The sequence below is a fragment of the Malaclemys terrapin genome, chromosome 23 (assembly GCF_027887155.1).
Source record: "Malaclemys terrapin pileata isolate rMalTer1 chromosome 23, rMalTer1.hap1, whole genome shotgun sequence".
NCBI lineage: Eukaryota > Metazoa > Chordata > Testudines > Emydidae > Malaclemys > Malaclemys terrapin.
The window spans coordinates 15,440,390-15,458,895 of NC_071527.1; the positions used below are offsets into that span (position 1 = coordinate 15,440,390).

Below are 18,506 nucleotides of genomic sequence, written 5' to 3' on the forward strand. Positions count from 1 at the left end.
CCTCTGCTGGACTCTCTCCAATTTGTCCACATCCTTCTTGTAGTGGGGGGCCCAAAACTGGAAGCAATACTCCAGATGTGGCCTCACCAGTGCCGAATAGAGGGGAATAATAACTTCCCTCGATCTGCTGGCAATGTTCCTACTAATGCAGCCCAAAATACCGTTAGCCTTCTTGGCAACAAGGGCACACTGCTGACTCATATCCAGCTTCTCGTCCACTGTAATCCCCAGGTCCTTTTCTGCGGGACTGCTGCTTAGCCAGGCGGTCCCCAGCCTGTAGTGGTGCATGGGATTCTTCCATCCTAAATGCAGGACTCTGCACTTGTCCTTGTTGAACCTCATCAGATTTCTTTTGGCCCAATCCTCCTTGTATGGGCCTAGGAGTCAGAACTCCTGGTCTCTTCTTAGCTCAAGAGCTAATGGGTAGACCAGGAAGCTGGAATTTGGACATCTGGGTTCTCTTCCCAGGGCAGTGTTATCTAGTAGCTAGAGCTTGTGAGTAGGAATCAAGATTCCTGGCAAAGGACGTCCATGATTTCAAACTTTGTTTTCATTCCACTTACGAATGAAACCCAAAACTTTCAAAATTCTCTGTGGAAAAAATTTCAGGGGGAAAAAATCATATTGGGGCCGATGGAAATGTTTCATTTTGAAAAAAGGGGTTTCATTTCAATTGCTGCTTCAACAACGTTATCTTGCGTTACAACACGCACCCACCGTAACACAAAATACAAATTTCAAAAAGCGAAGTCATTTTGAAAAGAAAACGTGAACCATTTGGCTCCGAAAATGTTAAAAATGTGACATTGTCGGAATTTTTTTCTTTTTATCTGAAGACAAAATTTCGGTGAATCCAAATGTTTCCGTTTCGAGCGAACTGCAGTGTCCAGTGGAAAAAGGGTCAGTTGGAGTTTTTCCATTTCATTCTTCTCTTGAGTTCTATCCTCAACTCAGGGAGGGAGGCTGGGAGTCAGGACTCCTGGGCTCTCTTCTCAGTTCTAGGAGGAGCGTATTACCTAGGGGTGAGAGCACAGGATTGGGACTCAGGGAACGAACCCAGAAGCCCTGCTCTGGGAATATATTCAAGTTATCTGAGCACGTCTCTTGGGGCGTGTTCCTAACATTGAGAGCATGGTCTAGAGGTCTAAGTACTAGACTGGGAATCCAGTGGTTTGCTTGCTAGTCCCATCTGAGCCATTGACTTGCTGTGTGATATGGTCAAGTCACCGCTGCTCTGTGCCTCAGTTTCCCCAGCTGTGAAATGGGGCAATGATACTTAAGAAAAGTGATTTGATATCTTTGGCTAAGACGCACCAATGTAACTGCCACGTAATGTTACTGGGGGTATTTTCTTGCCTGAGTAAAGAGAAGGTTTTGTGGATGTAGCCAGCGCTAAGGGAAACAGGGGATAATAATGTACAAGGGAGGGCATACTGCCGGGAGATCCTGGTGCCGTAAAGCTACGTGCTCAGGGGGTGGATTTCTGCCCTGGGAAGGAGAGGCTGAGTGGAGTTGGAGCCCAGAAGTCTGTGGTCATATTTCATCCAGGATGTTTTTCATCATCGGGGCTTATTTCTGAGGCCGCTTTCTCAACAGCAGAGCCCATAGACGGGTAGACGCTGTGCCCAGCTGCTTACGACGTGGCTAGTCTATGTGGGGATTTCACCACATAGATGACGCCTGAGATGCGAGCTCTGCGTACCCGGGAGGGCTGGACAGAGTGCTATGTAGGGCGAGCTCAAGGAAAGCTTTGTGGGGCTGCAAGAGGGCAGGTGACAGGATGATGGAGGCAGTCCATGGAGATATACGTGCAGCGAGGTAGATGGCTCTCACCAGCGGCTCAGCCGTCCGGCCTGCAGAGGGGTTCAGATCTGGAAGCCGGGTCGGGCCCTCCGTGCTTCCCTGGGCCACACGGTTGTCCCAGTTTTCCTCTGCTGTTCCGCCAGGAGCCCTGAGATTCGCAGGAGCGTGGAGGGGGGAACCAATTCTGAGACCGCCCTGTCTGCAAAGCCGGGAGGGGACCGGGATGACGTCGCTGCTGGAGCAGCAAGCCGGCTCGTGCCCATGCGACTGGGGAAACCGACAAAACACAGAGAGTTTCACTTGGGAAAAGTGCTGAGTCAGGCATGGACAGAGCGCTTCCCCAGAGCCGCTCTCAGAGGAGGGGAACGGAAGGGGTTTGCCCAAGGGACAGGATGGGTGGTGGGCTCAACCGCAGCCTCGAGCCTCAGGAGACTTGGGTTCTATTCCTGGCACTGCTGCGTGACCTTTGGCATGTCTGTGCCTCAGTTTCCCCATCTGTAAAATGGGGGATGAGGCTGACTTCCTTTGAAATAAAAAGTGCCATGTGCATGTTAGGAGTTATCAATGCTGGTTAATATGAATTCCTGCTACCGCCGTGCCAGCATTCCCTCGGAGATGCCAGCATCAGAGATGGGCTGCCTGGGAGCAGGAAGCCCTGGGTGCGGCAAGGAGGCGAACGACCTTTCTGGCTTGGTGGGGCTTCTTTAAGCATTTTGGTTTTCAGGCCAAGGAGACATCTGCTCAGGATGTTACACCTGGGGAACAGGGCTCGGGTGGGAGCAGGGCTGCGGGGGGCGGGGGCTGGCAGAGTACAGGAATAGGGCAGTATCCCTTTAAATAACGTGAGCCCTCGCTTAGTGCTCCCCGTGTTCTGGTTTAGATGCCGCCAGAGCAGCAGGGGGTGCGTACCGGGCTTCACGCGTTGGTGAACGTGCACCAAGCTGGGTCCAGCTGGATAATGTCATTTTCGTTGTGTAAAGCCCCAAAGACACAATGGGGGGAGGGAGAGGGGATGGGAAAGGGCGCCTGGCCAACTCCCGCAGGGATAAATGGCAGCCCAGCCTCTCTGATTAACAGGAAGGTTGGTCCAATGGTTACAGCATCGCACTCCACAGACCTGGGGTCTCTTTCAGGCTTGGCCACTGACGCTGGCTGAATCCCCGCCCCACGCTGTACCTTATCTTCCCCCTCTCATTCTGGGCTAGTCTGGTTAGCCTGGGAGCTCGTCAGGGTCGGGACCAGGTCTCAGTAGGTGTTTGTGCAGCACAATAATGAGCGCTTAGAGCACATTGCAAAGGAGACGAGTATCACTCACCCCATTTTACAGTTGGGGAAACTGAGGCTCGGGGAGCTGGCGGGACTGGCCCAGGGTCACCTAGCAGCAGAGAAATAGAACCCGGGTTTCGTTGGTCGAAGTCCCGTGCCGCCTGCCCACACGCACGCACACACACACACACACACCCCGAGGCCACAGAGTTCTGCTTGAAACCCAGCGCTTCCGTTTTCCTTGGGTTTCCTGGAATATTGCACAAACTCAAGACCCGGGGGAAATGCTGAGCCAGGGTTGAACTTACCAGCAGCTCAGCGAAATGCTGTCCTGTATTCTGGCTCTGTTCCCAACACTCTCCCACCCCACTTTTATCTCTTCCCAACCCCCATGGCCACTGGGCCTAGGCCGCATTTCCCTGTGTTGTGTGTTTGTGGGGCCTAGCGGGCAACGCACTGACCTGCCACGCCCACAACTTGGCTTCTGTGCCTGTCTCTGCTGCTGGGTGAGGTGGGGCAAGCTGCTTCCCTGCTCTGTGCCTCAGTTTCTGCTCTGAGACCCACATTATCCTCACCACCACCACATCACTTGGCGGTACCAGCGCCATCTAGGGGTAGCTACTTTGGATGCTAGCACAGAACCGGGCCTGGCGTGGCTGGGAATTGATGCTACAGGGTGTCCATGTGCCAGGATCTACCCTATGGACAATCCACCACAGAGCTAGTGGAGCAGAAGGGAGGAAACCCTGCGTGGCCTGGGGTTTAGGCAGCACAGTGCAATGAAATGGATGAGTGAAGCGAGCCGTGGACAAACAGGAGGGGAACGTACAACAGCCTCCTTTTCACCTTCATTAAGTTCCGTTCCCAGCTCTGGGGGTGGAAGGGGGGCTCGTGAGTTAGAGGAGAATGGGATTCAGGACTCCTGGGTTCTCTTCCCTCTTCTGGGAGGGGAGTGGGGTCTAGATGTTGCAGGGGTTCTCAAACTGGGGGTCACAAGGTGATTGGGGGAGGTCGCAGGCTGCAAGCCCCCATGCATGCCAGGGCTCTGGCTGTCCGCCTTGTGCAGGGCTGACAGCCCGAGCCCTTCAAAGCTCGGTGGCCGGAGAGCAGCGGCTGCTGGCCAAGCGCCCAGCTCTGAAGGCAGCGTTGCGTCCAGCAACAGCCCAGAAGTAAGGGTGGCATGGTATGGGGGCGGGGGGGGGGGGTCATCATTTTTTGGGGGGGGCATCACAGCCTTAAATATTTTGGGGGGGGGGGAGCCAGCCAAAAAAGATTGAGAACCCTTACGCTAAAGCATGGTGGGAGAATGGGAGTCAGGACTCCTGGGTTCTCTTCCCAGCTCAGGGAGGGGAGTCAGGCCTGGTGGTTAGAGCAGAGGGGCTCTGAACGTCAAGACTCCCAGGTTCTAATGCTGGTTTAATTTAGCGCTTTAGAGCGAAGGGCTGGAAGTCAGGACTGCTGGATCTAACCCCAGTGCTGGGAGGAAGTGTGGTCTGGTGGTTAGAAGAGGGGCGTGGCTGTCAGGAGTCCTGGGCTCTGTTCCTGGCTCATAAATTGACTTGCCAGCAAGTCGCTCCCCCTCATGCCTTGCCTCACCCTGCTGACAGTTTAGTAAAGGGTTAATGGCAATCCCATGAGCCTGGTGCCAGCTGGGTTCTGCCTATGCTGGAGGGAATATAAAGGTGGCAGTCGGCAAGGGATCCTCCCTCTCCAGGGGACAGCCTCCTACCCATTCCCGTGGTAGCAGCCCTCTGGGCTCCATACACCTGTGCCTGATGGGGTAGTCGGATCATGGACTGGAGAGAAAAGGGCTCTTGGCTGCAGGGTGACAGCCGATACATCCCCAGCCTGTCCACCCATCCAGTTTATTCAACACAAAACTTCCTTTACATGCGTGAGAGAAGGGAAAGAGAAGAGGGATCCGAAAGTTCATAAATTAATAGTCCCGGGGTGCTACTCCCCGCCGCACTTCCTCCAACACATTTCTTCCTGCTACAGAGACCCCTTCCAGGCCTGGCGCCGCGTGACTCATGGTGTGAGTGCCGGGCAGCGTCGGGAATCCTGTGGGTCATGATCTCAGTGTGTGGGGGGGGAATTACACAGGGCTCCAGACCTCAGCAATATTCCGAATAATCTTCCTCTACATAATTCGCTGGGAACCAGCCAACCTAGGAGGGGGAAACACAGTGAGACGTGGAATTGTTATCACAAAACAGCCATTGGAACATGGCCCATGTGCTGTATACACATTGCTGCCCTCTTCTGGATGGGATGGGTGCTGCTTACCTGTGTGTCATAAGCCCTGTACTGCTAGGAGCTAACGGGGATTCTCCTGTAACTTGGCTTGTTTTTGCAGCAGGAAGATCTGTGTGCTATCCCCAATGCTGTGGTGAGATCTGCTGGCCATGCCATGTGGCACAGGGGCCACTATCATGAGGCATGAGTAGCAGGGATTGAACTTTGGACCTCTGGATCTAAAGGCACCAGTCTCTACTGCTTGACCTAAAAGCCCCAGCTACTGCCCAGCCACCACTAAGGGGAGACAAAGTACCACTGAAGTTGGCCAGTTGGCCACAGCTTTCTTGGCATCCTATATCTACACTAGGTGTTCATTGTTACCAGATGCATCAGAACGTGTGGGCACATGGGCGCATGCATGTGGAGCGATCATGTGTGTGCACGCGTGTGGGGGGGATCGTGCATGTGCATGTGCATGCATATGGAGATCGTATATGCGTGTGCACACGTGCGTGCACATGCGAGAGGAATGCGTGTGTAGGTGTGCAAGGATTGTGTGTGCGTGAGCACATCTTTGGGTGCGGATTGCGTGTGGATTGTGAGTGGGGGTGAGACAGAACTGCTGCCCCCTGCTGAGTAGGAGATGATTACACCTGCTCACAAGTGTGTTTGGGGCGGGGGTGCTTGCACAGAACTGGATGGAATATGACAGCGCTGCTCAGACGCATGGGTCTATAGAGAGTGATGTATAGAAGAACGCTGCTCCCTGCTGGATGGGATATGTCAGAGCGGGTCGTATGCGTGTATGTGTGTGTAACACTGCCCCCTTGTGGACGGGCTATGTCAGGCCTGTTCTGATGTCAAAGGGGGCTGTAATCCCAACCCCCACTCGGCGGCGCACTCACCCGGCCGTAGATCTCCCCTTTCCACCAGCCCTGCTGCCCTTTTTTGCTCAGAATCTTTATGATGTCGCCCTCCTTGAGCGTCAGCTCCGTCCGGTCCCGCGCGCAGAAATCGTAGCGAGCCTTCGCCGACCCAAAGTACTTCAGTCCTCCTGCTGCAAGGGGACAGACCCACGCTAGAGACAGCTGTGCCAGGAATGGACACCCTCAAATAACGATCCACCCCGTTAGTGGCATCTTGGAAAGCGAGCGGCACCCGGAAGCGCTCGTCACCCACCACATGGCTGGAGGCAGTGAAAGATGGTGAAAGATTGGCTCTCTCCCCTCCTGGGGCTCCGAGGGCTTGGGCCGCAGAGGGTTAATTTCAAGAGACCACCAGGGTGGAGTCTATGCACCAGGATAGAGGGTACCATTGCTGGGGGCCATGGCCGCATGGCTCCCCCACACTGTAACATCTCCCATCCGCACTAGAGACGCAGCCCAGAATATCCCCCTCTTCTTTGCAACGGAGCCTTTGCCAGGTCCAGCAGGGAGCACGGACCACCCTCACCCTGGCTTCTACCCTCACTAGCTGGCGGCTGCCCCAGCCCCTTTACGGGCATTTCGACAAGCGCCCACACACCAGCAACCGACCAGGATGAGCGATTCGAGTTGGGGCTGGGAAATGGCGGGTTTTGCCTCACGACATTTAATCCTGGTTTTGTCGAAATTTTCCCATTTTTGTTGAAAACCCCAATTTTGGGGTGTCCCCCCCCACTAAACCCTGGAAATTTGACAAAAACTAGAATGGGGGGGGGGGCAAAAATGTGGGTTGAAAAGTCACTGTCCCTCAAGAAAAATGTTTTGGGGGAAATTTCCATCCCGGTCATGAGGATCTATCCCAAGAACCCCGGGGGCTGAGATCCTGCAGCGCTGGGGGGGCTCTTGAGGTCTCCCCACCCTGGCTTCAGCACTGGCCCCCGAGCACCCTACCGGGAGGTCTGGAGATGCCCCTCCGCTCGGGCTCCTTGAACGGGAACTGCAGCGTGGTGTCGAGGGTTTTGAAACAGTCTTTCAGGGAGTTGTGCTGGTAAAACTCCACCAGCTCCTAGGGAAGAAGCACAGAGAGGGGGAGATTCCTTCTCTCCTGGAGCAGGAGCAGAAGCAGAGACAATAACAGCTGGACCCCACTCCCCCGGCCCCTCCAGCCAGAAATAGAACCCAGGAGTCCTGACTCCCAGCCGCCTCCTCCTCTAACCCACTACCCCCCTCTCCCCTCCCATAGCTGGGACCAGAACCCAAAAGTCCTGACTCCCAGCCCCTCCTGCTCTATTCAGTACACCATACTGCCTTCCTGAGGGTTAAGCAGCTGGGGTTGCACTAAGCATTTCCCCCAGTGGCCGGCGCCTTCCAGTGAAGACGGAGTTGAAGCGTCGGATGCGAAATCCGCTCAGTCCTTACTATGAGTCCTTTGAACGCCTTCTTCTCCGTGATGCGGTACAGCCCCTCCGACGTCAGGATCTTGATGTGTTTGATTTCTACGTTAAACCTGGGGGCACAGACACCAGCTCTCAGGGGGCCGCTGGTTTCCTAACGATCTCACCAGCTGTCATTTTCCAGTGTATTGCACCTTTACATGTCTAGCTGTCTGCTCTCTGGGAAGGGCAGAGCTTTGTGCGTGGAGGGTAGATGCAGCTTGTTACAGAAGAGAGGCACACACTGTACTCTCTCTCATGGGGTCTTTCAGAAAGCACTAAGATGGGGATCTGGCCCCACCGACTCCAATGGAGCGACACCGATTTATGCCGGCTCGCGCTCTGGCCCTAGGAATACAGGATTCTCCATAATGGCACAGCTCTGGCCTTGTATCCCACCTCAAATGGGAAGCACATCCGGATGGAAGATCATCGTATGCACTGCAGCAGGAGGTACTTTTCCCCGCTCCCCTAGCTGGTGCTGTTGGAGATGATATTTTTAAATATCTAACCCTCGCTTCTTAACTTATGAAGCAAATGACCTTCATAAAATCATGAGGTAGGGAGTCCCACAGGTTAACTACCTGTTGCATATAAAAATATTTCCTTTTACCAGGTGGGCATTTAATTTTGTTAAGTGCCCTCTGGTGTTTGCATTATAGGGAAGGGCCCAAAAGAGTTCTCCCTGAGAGGCAGGCTATTCACGCACACAAAGACGTTGCTCTTTAGAAGCTGTTATTAAGGTTAGGATTACTTGATGCTGATGGCAAACTCGGCCGCGTCCTTGACCCTCTGCCGCACCAGGAACGTGCCGTCTGAACGGTTCGTGAGGATTTGCTCCGCCTCTGCTCTCTCCATAGGTCCCGCGTACCTGCAAGTAGGGACATTCACACAGGAGTTATTACTTGAAGTCTATGATTCAGCCACTAGATGTCGCTGTGGGCTGCATGCCATACCAGCTAGGGTGTGGTCTCCTGGTAAACAATGGAGGCAAAGTTGGAACTCAAGCTGGTTTAAGACAGTCTGTGATTTCATAGAGCATAGAGGCAAAAGGCTGGACTCCAGATTAAACAGCAGTAAATTATGTAGATGCAGAAATGTTTCAATTCTATCATTTTACTTACCAAAGATAAACAGAAAAATCCGGGGGAGGATTCTGGGAGGGAAAAGAAAGAAGTTTTATTTTCTTGCAGTAAATAAAACAGAGAAGAAAGAGTTAAGTCTGGCCCAGGAGATCTGATGTCAGTGCTCCGTTATTCTGGAGTTTCATTTTGCTCCCAGTGTCACATCACAAATAATTCAATTTTTTTTTAAATGATTTATATAACGGTACAAAGAATGGGGTCCCATTGTCCCAGGCACTGCATAGACCTTCCCCAAGATCAGGACCCCGGGGCCCCAGGTGCTGCCCAGACCACATAGTGAAAGACAGTTCCTGCCCCAGACAGCATGTTCACAAAGAAAGAATTATTATACCCAATTTAAAAATGAGGAGCTGAGGTACAAGGAGATTAAGTGACTTGCCCAAGTCCCAAACAGGCAGTCTGTGGCAGAGCCAAGAATTTCACTCAAATCTGAGCACCACTCCAGCACCTTACCCACAAAACCCACCCTTTCTTCTGCTGCTAAGCATTCTGGATTGTAGACTGACATCTGCCCTTTGTCCCCAAAGCAGACACAACCCACCAAAACTTGTCCTAGGAATTTAGAGACCCTACAAAAACATCCAGCGTTTAATAGCTAATTGAGCAAATGTGAAAGGAGTTGCTACTCACACACACATACGGTTTGACTTTTTGGCATGGGAACCAGCCGATCTCATTCGTGGATGTGTTTCTGCCCTGCAAAGCGGAAGCCAATGCACGTCAGATCTATCGTAAAGAGCTATCAGGGAAGAGGCCGAGGTGGCTGCTCTTGGCCTGGTTTGCAGAGGGACTATTGTAGGCTGGATGTTTAAGCCGAGAGCAGAAATATTTCAATTCGGCTATCCCAACGTGGTGTTTCTTGGGAATTGTAGTTTAGTTTTCTCGTGCCCCCACTCGCTATGGGCCAGGCTCCCCAGCCAAACTACTTTTCCCAGGATGTACCATGGTCAGGGCCTCCCATGATGCAACCGTCTCCCCTCACCATGAGGGCAGACTGTGGTGCATCATGGGAGATGTAGGCTGACCAGGAAGCCTGGCCTTTGGAAGAGAAATGGGAACATGATGCAACCAAACTACAACTCCCACAAGGCACCGGGGCTACAGTCCCCAACCATAATATTTAATTTTTTTGCCCAAAAGTTGAACATTTTGCACAGGAAAAAGCCCCCTTTTTCCAACCAGCTCTAGTCTGAAGGCCTGAGCCAACCCCCACTGAAGTCAGTGGGCATCTTTTCCACTGGCTCCAGCGGGTTTTGGATCAAACCCTCCCTAACACTCTGCATCTCTGATCAGAGCCAGCACCGAGATCAGAGCCCCCTTTGGGCCGGGCACTGCACAGACTCTGACTGAGATCAGAGCCCCCATCGTGCCAGGTGCTGCACAGACCCCGACTGAGATCAGGGCTTTGGGAACTAACTGGGAGAAGACAAGGCATGGGTGACCCTCCCAAAGGGGGCTGCTTATTCTGTTTCATCATTCGGTGCCTGATGCTGCCCGGCCTCCCGAACAACAAGAGGCTAAAGCACTAATTGATTTATGCTGCTCTCCTCTTTAACAGCTGATTTTAAAGACACCCTTCCCCACCATCATTTCTTACCATGAGCTCTATAATGATCCCAGCAATGGTCATCAGCAGGGCTTGACTGCTGGAATGTCAGCACTGACAAACAGACCCCTCCCACGTGAGCTAAAGTGAGCTCCATTAGCCAACTGCACTAACTTGCGGCATCTTGAAAACTGTATTGCAACTGTACGCTATCCCTTTAAATGCTTGAAGGGTGGTGGTGGCGGGGGTGTTCCTGGTCCTGCTTATGGGCAGGGAGCTCTGTAGGAAGCTCTGAGATGTGGGCTAGCAATAGTTAGATTGCAGCCAGCCAGCCTAGAGTAAGGTGGGGTGAGTTATTTCTCAGGGAGAAGCCTGTTTTGTCTCTCTCTGTTTTGGGGTTCTTGTGTGTTATCATTCTGGATTCAAAGAAATAAAGTTGTGTTACACTGCAACCTTCCAGCAAGAGTATTCTGGGTTTATCTAGTATCTTGGTTTGCATGCCGTGAACATAACCGTAGTCAGACTGTTACCCTCTGGATGGACCAGCCATCACAATGGAAGGTCCTCATGGGGCGGAGCCCTGTGGTTTTGGAACCAGAAGTTCCAGCTTCAAGTCCCCGCTGACCAAATTTACGTGCAATTCCTCTAGTCCAGCAGTTCCCAAACTATGGGTCGCGACCCCAAGTGGGGTCGCACCATCAGCGATTGGGTTGCGAGTCCAAGTGAGTAGCCAAACCAAATCTAAACATGTCTGGAACCTGCTCCACAAAATGGCGTCCTCTGTGCAGCATGTCCTTGTGCATATGAGGTCATGCCACATGGAAGATGCTGTATTTGGTTCACCCTCCAGCAGCGGGTCCAGTGATGTAGTTATGGGGTGGTGGGAATCAGTGGGATTGAACGTTCAGGAACCGCTATTCTAGTCAGTGTGTCTCTATCGGGGCACACGGAGTGGTGGGTGGATGGCGGCGGAGATACCTACCTCCCACCAGAGCTGCTCCACCTCGGCTTTGGTCAGCTCCACAATGTCCCCCATGCTGAGTCGCAGCGATGGGCCAAATGCCACGGGTGGCGGGGGCAGCCCGTAATACTCCTGGCAAACCTCCATTTTGGGCAGCCCTAAGGAAACAAGGGCATTGTCAAGGAACCGGTCACAGGGCAACCCGATGTATCTCCCTGCAGCAAACGCCTGCCACCCAGCAGCATCTGCGCCCAGTGCTCCTCCCACCTGCTACATGGACACATGTGGATGGTCACATCTTCCCGGTGTGAGGGGGACAGAAAATCCTCCCCGTGGTCTACAGGGGGGATAGAGAGACAGCCCTGAGGCAGGCCCCATTTGCCCCTCCAGGACGGGGATTCTGCATGCAGGATGGTGTATGTTAAGGGCTTATTGTCTCCTGAACCCTCATTGACCCAGAGTTCCCCCGAGCTGGAGCTCAGCATCCCAGCACAGATCAGGGATCCATCTAGTCCAGTGTCCAGCCTGTGGGAATGGTAGCTCAGTTACCACATGTCCTCCTCTATGGGGCAGGCTCCCCAGCTGGACTGCATCATGTACAACACTTCAGAGGGATGGGATTATAGCATTCCAGTCACTCGTAGTACAGCAGACCTAGCAGAACTTAAAGGGGGATCCTTTATTGAGGCGTTAGACCCAGAGCAGACCCTCGGCTCTCTCCAGGCTGCAGTTCCTGGTGTCACCAATAGGGGTCTCCATCACACCTGGCCTAATCAGGACTGCTGATTACAAGAAAGGAAATTCCTTCCTGACCCCCCTGCCTGCCCTGAAGCATGAGAGTGGGTGCCTGCCACAGGACTTACCGAGTTCGTTCTTCTTTCTCTCCTGCGTGTGTCGGTTGGATTTATTCTGCAGAGGGAAGACAAGGAGCCTGGCTCAGATAAGGAGGCTGTGTGGGATCTGTCTGCAGTTCAGCGGACACAGACCCTGCTATAAATCAGCGGGGGGTGTAGTATTATGAGCAGACCTGGAGTAAGAGGGTGGGGCTTGAGGAGGGACTTAGGTCAGTGTGGTACTAGGGGAGGGCTCAGCAAGGCAAATATAACCACCCCCCATGTGGTAATGAATCCCCTTCTAATGGCAGCTGAGCCACAGACAGAGGCTGATGCACTTGCTGCTAGGTCAGGTTTTAGACTCAGAGGACCCAGGTTTGATCCCCATTCCCGGTGACTGCCCTAGCAGCATAACATAAACTGGGACCAAGCTCCTTTGCACCCAATCTCTAGACCCTCAGCATGTAAAGATCTCCCTTGTCCTGCATCACTTATTGCTAATTAACCATGGGGCAGGGGTCTGTGATCTCCTGATGCCGCCATTTAGGCTGTGACGGGGACTGATCCCCAACATTTTCCATTTGGGTTTTTTCTGAGAAACACCGTGTTTCATGAAAAGTGTCGGCTTTCTGCAGAAAAATATCTATTTTTCTTCAACCCTGCCCCCGCAGCCTGAAAATTTCAATATACTGCCCCGGTGCCTCATGGGAGTTGTAGTTCAGTGGCCTCGTGCCCCCATTTTCTTCTATGGGCCTGGTTCCCTGGCTGGATTACATCTCCCATGTGCTCTCTCCCATCAGCCACAAGGCCTGGCTCTTCACTCACCCTAAAGCATCGCTGGTGTAACATAAGGCGCTGGTGAGCGAGAAATTAGGTGCAGTGTCTGTCTGATAAACAGTATAAGGAGAGAGAGCCAGGCAGCAAATGAGCTGAGGTGAAGGGAACCTGGATTAAAAGTCAGTATTGCCCAATGGCTAGAGCACTGGACTGGGAATCAAGAGACCTGCCTTCTATTTCCAACTCTGACTTGTGTCATCCTGGCCAAATCCCCTCCCCACTCCATGCCTCAGTTTCCAAACCCTCCTACTTTATTATTATTCTTATTTATTAGGTGTATTACGGTACGTGTAGGATCCCCGCCCCCTCCCCAAGCCCAGGACTCCGTTGTGCTAGGCCCTGTACAGACACAGAACAAAAAGACAGACCCAGTCTCTTACTATGTGTTTTTGTCCCCACGGAGCCCAGCACAATAAAAGTCTCAGTCTCGGCTGGGGTCTCTAGCTCCTACCACAATACAACTAATAATCCACCCCTCAGATGAGAGCGTTTTCTCCCTAAGAGATTTAAGGTTGTTCGGGGTTGGTTTGTTTGTTTACCTTTTTCAGCGTAGACCCATAATCTGGATTAAACAGAAAAGAGGGAAAATGATTACTCGATAGTTCTGAAATCTCACCCTAAGAGTTCTCAGACTAAATTAAAGCAGAATTGTATTTCTGTTTGTGGGTGACCAGTATGTGCCAGGGAGGCTGGGTTAGAAAACCCACCTCCTGTCCCACATGGTGCCCCTTTGTCACCCCACTGGTACCTCAGCGGCATGGGGCTGCGGCACAGATGGTGATACAGAGCAGCAGCAGCAGCGAAGGGGTTAACTAGTGCCTGTAGGCCAACCCTTTCCTTCCTCTGCTCTTGTATTCAGCCACTTGCAACTGCACCCTCCTCAGATGTATCCCAGAATCCTTTGTGCTGCCATGCCCCGGCTGCGTCCCAGAATCCCTTGCCCCACTTTGTCCATGCTGCATCCCACAAGCCCTTGCTTGGCCCAGATCCATCCCAGAATCCCTTGCACCTCACGGCTTAAATGCATCCCAGAATCCCTTGCACCACTTTGTGCATCCCTTACATGACTTCGTCCAGCTGCGTGCCAGAATCCCTTGCCCCACTTTGTCCATGCTGCATCCCACAAGCCCTTGCTTGGCCCAGATCCATCCCAGAATCCCTTGCACCTCATGGCCTAGATGCATCTCAGAATTCCTTGCACCACTTTGTCCCAACTGCATACCACAATCCCTTGCAACACTTGAACCAGATGCATCCCAGAAGGCATTGCACTTCATGACCTAGATGCATCCCACAATCCCTTGCCCCCAACTCTTCAGATAAGGCCCCCTGGGAATCAGCTGATTCGTGTCCGGGTTGCTCTAAGGAGGGCTGGCCGCAGGCAGGCTCAGGTAGTGGGAACAGAGTTGTACAACCCGCCAACGCTGCTGACCTGGACTGGACGCAGACACGTACCTGAGCTCGACTTCCCGCAGGGGGATACCCGGCCCAGACACTCCTTGTGAGCTGGGGCTTTGCATCGGCTGCAGCGATAGCCCTGGTAGAACGTGCCCCTGTTTGCACGGCCAAAAGAGAGAACATGCGTGTGTTAGAGTCGCCGTGATAACTCGGGGCTTGAAGTCATCCCCCCCACCCTTCCGCCCTGCCTTATTAACCCTTACCTCCCCATGCCCCATTCCCAGCTCAGCCCTACCCCACAAATTAACCCCGAATACGGGATTGGCCTTAGCCGAGAGCCGTAGGGCAGACCAGCGGCGGGCGTGGGGGATGCACATGTCCCAGGCGGGTTGCACCAGGATCCGGGCAGCTCCTACCTGAGCAGCATCTGGCAGGATTTGCAGGACGCATTCTCCTCGAAGGAGTGCATGTGGAAGTCGTGGCCATTGGACGTGGCGTTTTCGGGGTAGATATTGGAGCTACAGGGATCAAGGGAGAGAGACAGACCAAGTTATGCGTAGTATTATTATTGTTATTTATTAGGTGTATTACGGTAGCATCTAGGCGCCCCAGTCGCTGCCCAGCTCCCCTTTGTGCTAGGCACTGAATATTACGGTAGTACCCAGGAGCACTTTGTGTCCTAGATATGATGGAGCTGGCGCATTAAAAATAGCAGTGGTGTGAGGAGCGGGAGGAGCTGGCCGCCCTGAGGACGTGCCTACGGGCTTGGACGGCTACACTCCCATTTTTAGTGCATGGCTTGAACAGACCTAGAACAGGTACGTCTGCTCGGGCTCGACATTACAGCAGCAGCTCAGAGCGTAGATTTATCCTATGTGTCTGTGCAGCGCCTGGCACAGCAGGGCCCTGATCTCAACTGGGGCAGGGACTGTCTCTCGCTGTGTCTGTGCAGCGCCTGGCACAGCAGGGCCCTGATCTCAGCTGGGGCAAGGACTGTCTCTCACTGTGTGTCTGTGCAGCGCCTGGCACTTTACCACTAACAATCTAGCAAGCCACAACCAAACGAGCAGGGGACAGGGGGCAGGACGTGGCAGAGAAGTTTCAGAGAAGGGCTGGGACAGATTTTTGACAACGAATCTGTGGAGAATCAGTGGGCAGGGATGGGAGTGAGGGTGTGTGTGGGGGGAACGTACATGGACATTTCAAACTGCTCCATCCACTTCTTCTTCAGCTCTCGCGTCTTGAAGAAGAGCTCGTAGCCCTGGGTCCCATAACTACAGATCAGGTGGAACATGTGAGTCCACTGGAAAAGACAAGCACATGGATGTTTAACAGTCCCCCTGGAACTCATGGGGGGGGGGTCCCACCTTCCCAGTAATTGCATATCAGACAAGGGGACTCAAAGAGAGACGTGAAACCAGATTCCCTCTCCCTCCCGCCCCATACCAGCAGCAGAAAGGGGCAGTGTGGACTAGAAATTAGAGCAAGGGAGTGGGGAGCCAGGATGCCTGGGGTCTATTCCCAGCCTTGGGAGGGGAGTGAAGTCTAGTGATTACAGCTAGGGAAGCAGGAGTCAGACTACCACGATTCTCCTCCTGGCTTTCGGAAGGAGCGTTGACTAGTAGTTAGAGCAGAGTGTGCGTGGAAACCGGGACTCCTGGGTTCTATTCCTGGCTGTTGGGAAGAGTGTGCCCAGTAGTTGAAGCACGGGACTAGCAGCCAGGACTCCTGGGTTCTATTCCTGGCTGCTGGGAGGAATGTGCCCAGGGTTAGAGCAGAGGGACTAGGAGCGTGAGTTATTTTGCTGACTCTCCCTGGCAGCCAGAACTGGCAGGTCTCATTAGCTCCAACCCAGGAGCAGAAAAGGGCTGAGCCGGGGGGAAGAGGAGCTAGTGCAGGGGCAAATACTGGGATCAGTCAAGCTAAGGAGACGCCTTAGGCCAAAGTGGAAATGGTGCAGACTCTGTATGTGTGTGGTTGCTGCCCCCTACTGGGGGGAAATACCTGCTCTGTGTAAGTGTGTGTATGGATGTGCAGGATGGAGTGCACACATGTTGTGTTAGCAGGGTGGGAGAGGCTCCGGCTCACACACACACACACACACACACACCCCCGCAGCGTTACCTTCTTATTGTCCTTTTCTCCCAAGGGGTCGTCCCGGATCTGGTAAGTATGGAGGTCGATGAAATCCCTCATCTCGTAGGAGTCCCCTTTCCGCTTGCAAATGAGCAGGGCTTGGTCCAGGAGGAAGGCGTACCTGCAAGGAACAGGCCCCGACACGGAGAGGGATGAAGACAGAAGATGAGCCACAGATGGGCGGGGGGCGGGAGGAACGCACATCCGGCTTATAGGAGCCCCAAGACTTTAGCCCTGCTCTGGATGCAATGGGAGGCCGTACACTTAAGCCGGGTCTACATGCAAAAATGAAGTCGACCCAACTACGTCACTCAAGGGTGTGAAACATCCACACCCCCGAGCGAGGAAGTTAAGCTGATCTAAACCCCAGTGCAGACAGCGCTAGGCTGAAGGGACAATTTTTCCATCAGCCTAGCTACCACCTCTCAGGGAAGTGGATTAGCTACGCGATAGGAGAACCCTCCGGTGAGTGTCTGCACTGAAACGCTGGCTGTTCTCTGTCTTTCTCTAAGCGCCAGGCTCCTGGGACATGTTCTCCATCCTTTGCTATTCTCTGGACCTCAGGCTGACACTATTAAGGACCGTATCTGCTCTAGATTCCCCCAGCTACCCCAGAGCTTGATCTTGAAATAGGCAGAAGGGAGGCGGTTCAAGACGGCAAATTACTTTTATTTTGTTTTATTTGCAGGAAATTCCCCCCCCCCCCCCCCCAAAAATCAAATCAATTGGGGGTTTATCAAAATTTCCCTGCCCAAAAAAAAACGTGGGCCAAAAAGCCAACCAACCCAACCCTGGTTTTCCGTTTGAATTGTCGATACACATTATTTCTGAAAAATATTTCGTTGTAGAGGAATCATTATGTCCAGCAAGGGCATTTCCCCACCCCCACGTTGGTTTTCAATGAAAAGCCTTTTTTTTTTTTTTGGTTGAAACTGAAAAGAATCCGACCAACCCCGCCAATAAAACACGACAGGCCAGATTTTGAATGGCCCTAAGACACGTTCTACCGGTGACTCCGGAGCCACACGCAGCTCTTCAGAAGTTAAGATGCGGCTCCTTGTCTAGGCACCGACTCTGGGGCTGGAGCGACAGGCGCCAACTTTCCAATGTGCCGGTGTGGGGGCTCACTGCTCAACCCCTGGCTCTGCCACAGGCCCTGCCCCCACTCCACCCCTTCCCGCCCCCTCCCCTGAGCCTGCTGTGCCCTCGCTCCTCCCCCATCCCCCCCAGAGCCTCTGCACGCCAGAAAACAGCTGATCGGGAGGTGTGAGGAGGGCTGCCGGTGGGTGGGAAGCACTGGGAGCGGGGGTGAGGGAGATGATGGGGGGGCTGCAGATGTGTTACTGTGGCTCTTTGGCAATGTACATTGGTAACATCTGGCTCAGGTTGGCCACCTCTGTGTTATACCTTGAAAACACTGGTGCTTAAACCCCAGTTCAGGACAGCACTTAAACATGTGCGTAAGCGCCCTTCCTGAATAGGGCTGCGTTCCTGAACGGAGGCCGGAAGCACGTGCTGACTTCTAAGCACGGGAGCAGTCCAAGTGACTTAAATCTCAGCATGTGCTTAAATGGGTTGCTGAATGGGGGCCCAGAGCTCTAGCAGCTTGCGCGCCGGAGCCCCGGTTTGGGTCTGTCGGTCGCAGAGATGGCTGCCATGGGCCCCGGCCCGAGAACCGCTGTCCCCAGACACTTGTCATGTGATCAGATGCATCATGGTCCCTTCTGGTGAAAGTCAGCAGCCTCAGAGTAATGGGATTAGCCCTGGCATTGGCCCCACAGCTCAAGGAGGTAAAAGAGTTTGTAAACTACTTGTACGACCTTAAATCAAGATGGCAAACCTTCCATGACTTAGGGGGTTTATTGATCGTATCTGTATTGCATGGGGAAGCCCTCCAGCGTCGATTCAGCCCCCATTCCCAGTTAAGTGACATGCCCAAGGTCACCCAGCAGGCCAGTGATAGTAGAACCCGGGTCTCCTGAATCCC

General features: G+C 53.3%; 1 protein-coding gene across 2 annotated transcripts in view; it reads right to left on the minus strand.

Annotated features, from left to right (window-relative positions):
• Positions 1 to 4,881: 4,881 nt before the first annotated feature.
• Positions 4,882 to 18,506, minus strand: part of VAV1 (vav guanine nucleotide exchange factor 1) — a 56,833-nt gene continuing 43,208 nt past the window's right edge. For both annotated transcript variants that reach the window (XM_054012469.1, XM_054012468.1), the window contains 14 exons: positions 16,508 to 16,640; positions 15,577 to 15,686; positions 14,800 to 14,901; positions 14,441 to 14,538; positions 13,525 to 13,547; positions 12,179 to 12,224; positions 11,337 to 11,473; positions 9,439 to 9,504; positions 8,788 to 8,819; positions 8,418 to 8,534; positions 7,650 to 7,737; positions 7,182 to 7,296; positions 6,213 to 6,364; positions 4,882 to 5,237 (listed from right to left, as the gene is read on the minus strand). In XM_054012469.1, coding sequence (XP_053868444.1) covers positions 5,184 to 5,237; positions 6,213 to 6,364; positions 7,182 to 7,296; positions 7,650 to 7,737; positions 8,418 to 8,534; positions 8,788 to 8,819; positions 9,439 to 9,504; positions 11,337 to 11,473; positions 12,179 to 12,224; positions 13,525 to 13,547; positions 14,441 to 14,538; positions 14,800 to 14,901; positions 15,577 to 15,686; positions 16,508 to 16,640 — 1,273 coding nt within the window. In that variant the 3' untranslated portion in view covers positions 4,882 to 5,183. The remainder of the gene's footprint in view (positions 5,238 to 6,212; positions 6,365 to 7,181; positions 7,297 to 7,649; positions 7,738 to 8,417; positions 8,535 to 8,787; positions 8,820 to 9,438; positions 9,505 to 11,336; positions 11,474 to 12,178; positions 12,225 to 13,524; positions 13,548 to 14,440; positions 14,539 to 14,799; positions 14,902 to 15,576; positions 15,687 to 16,507; positions 16,641 to 18,506) is intronic.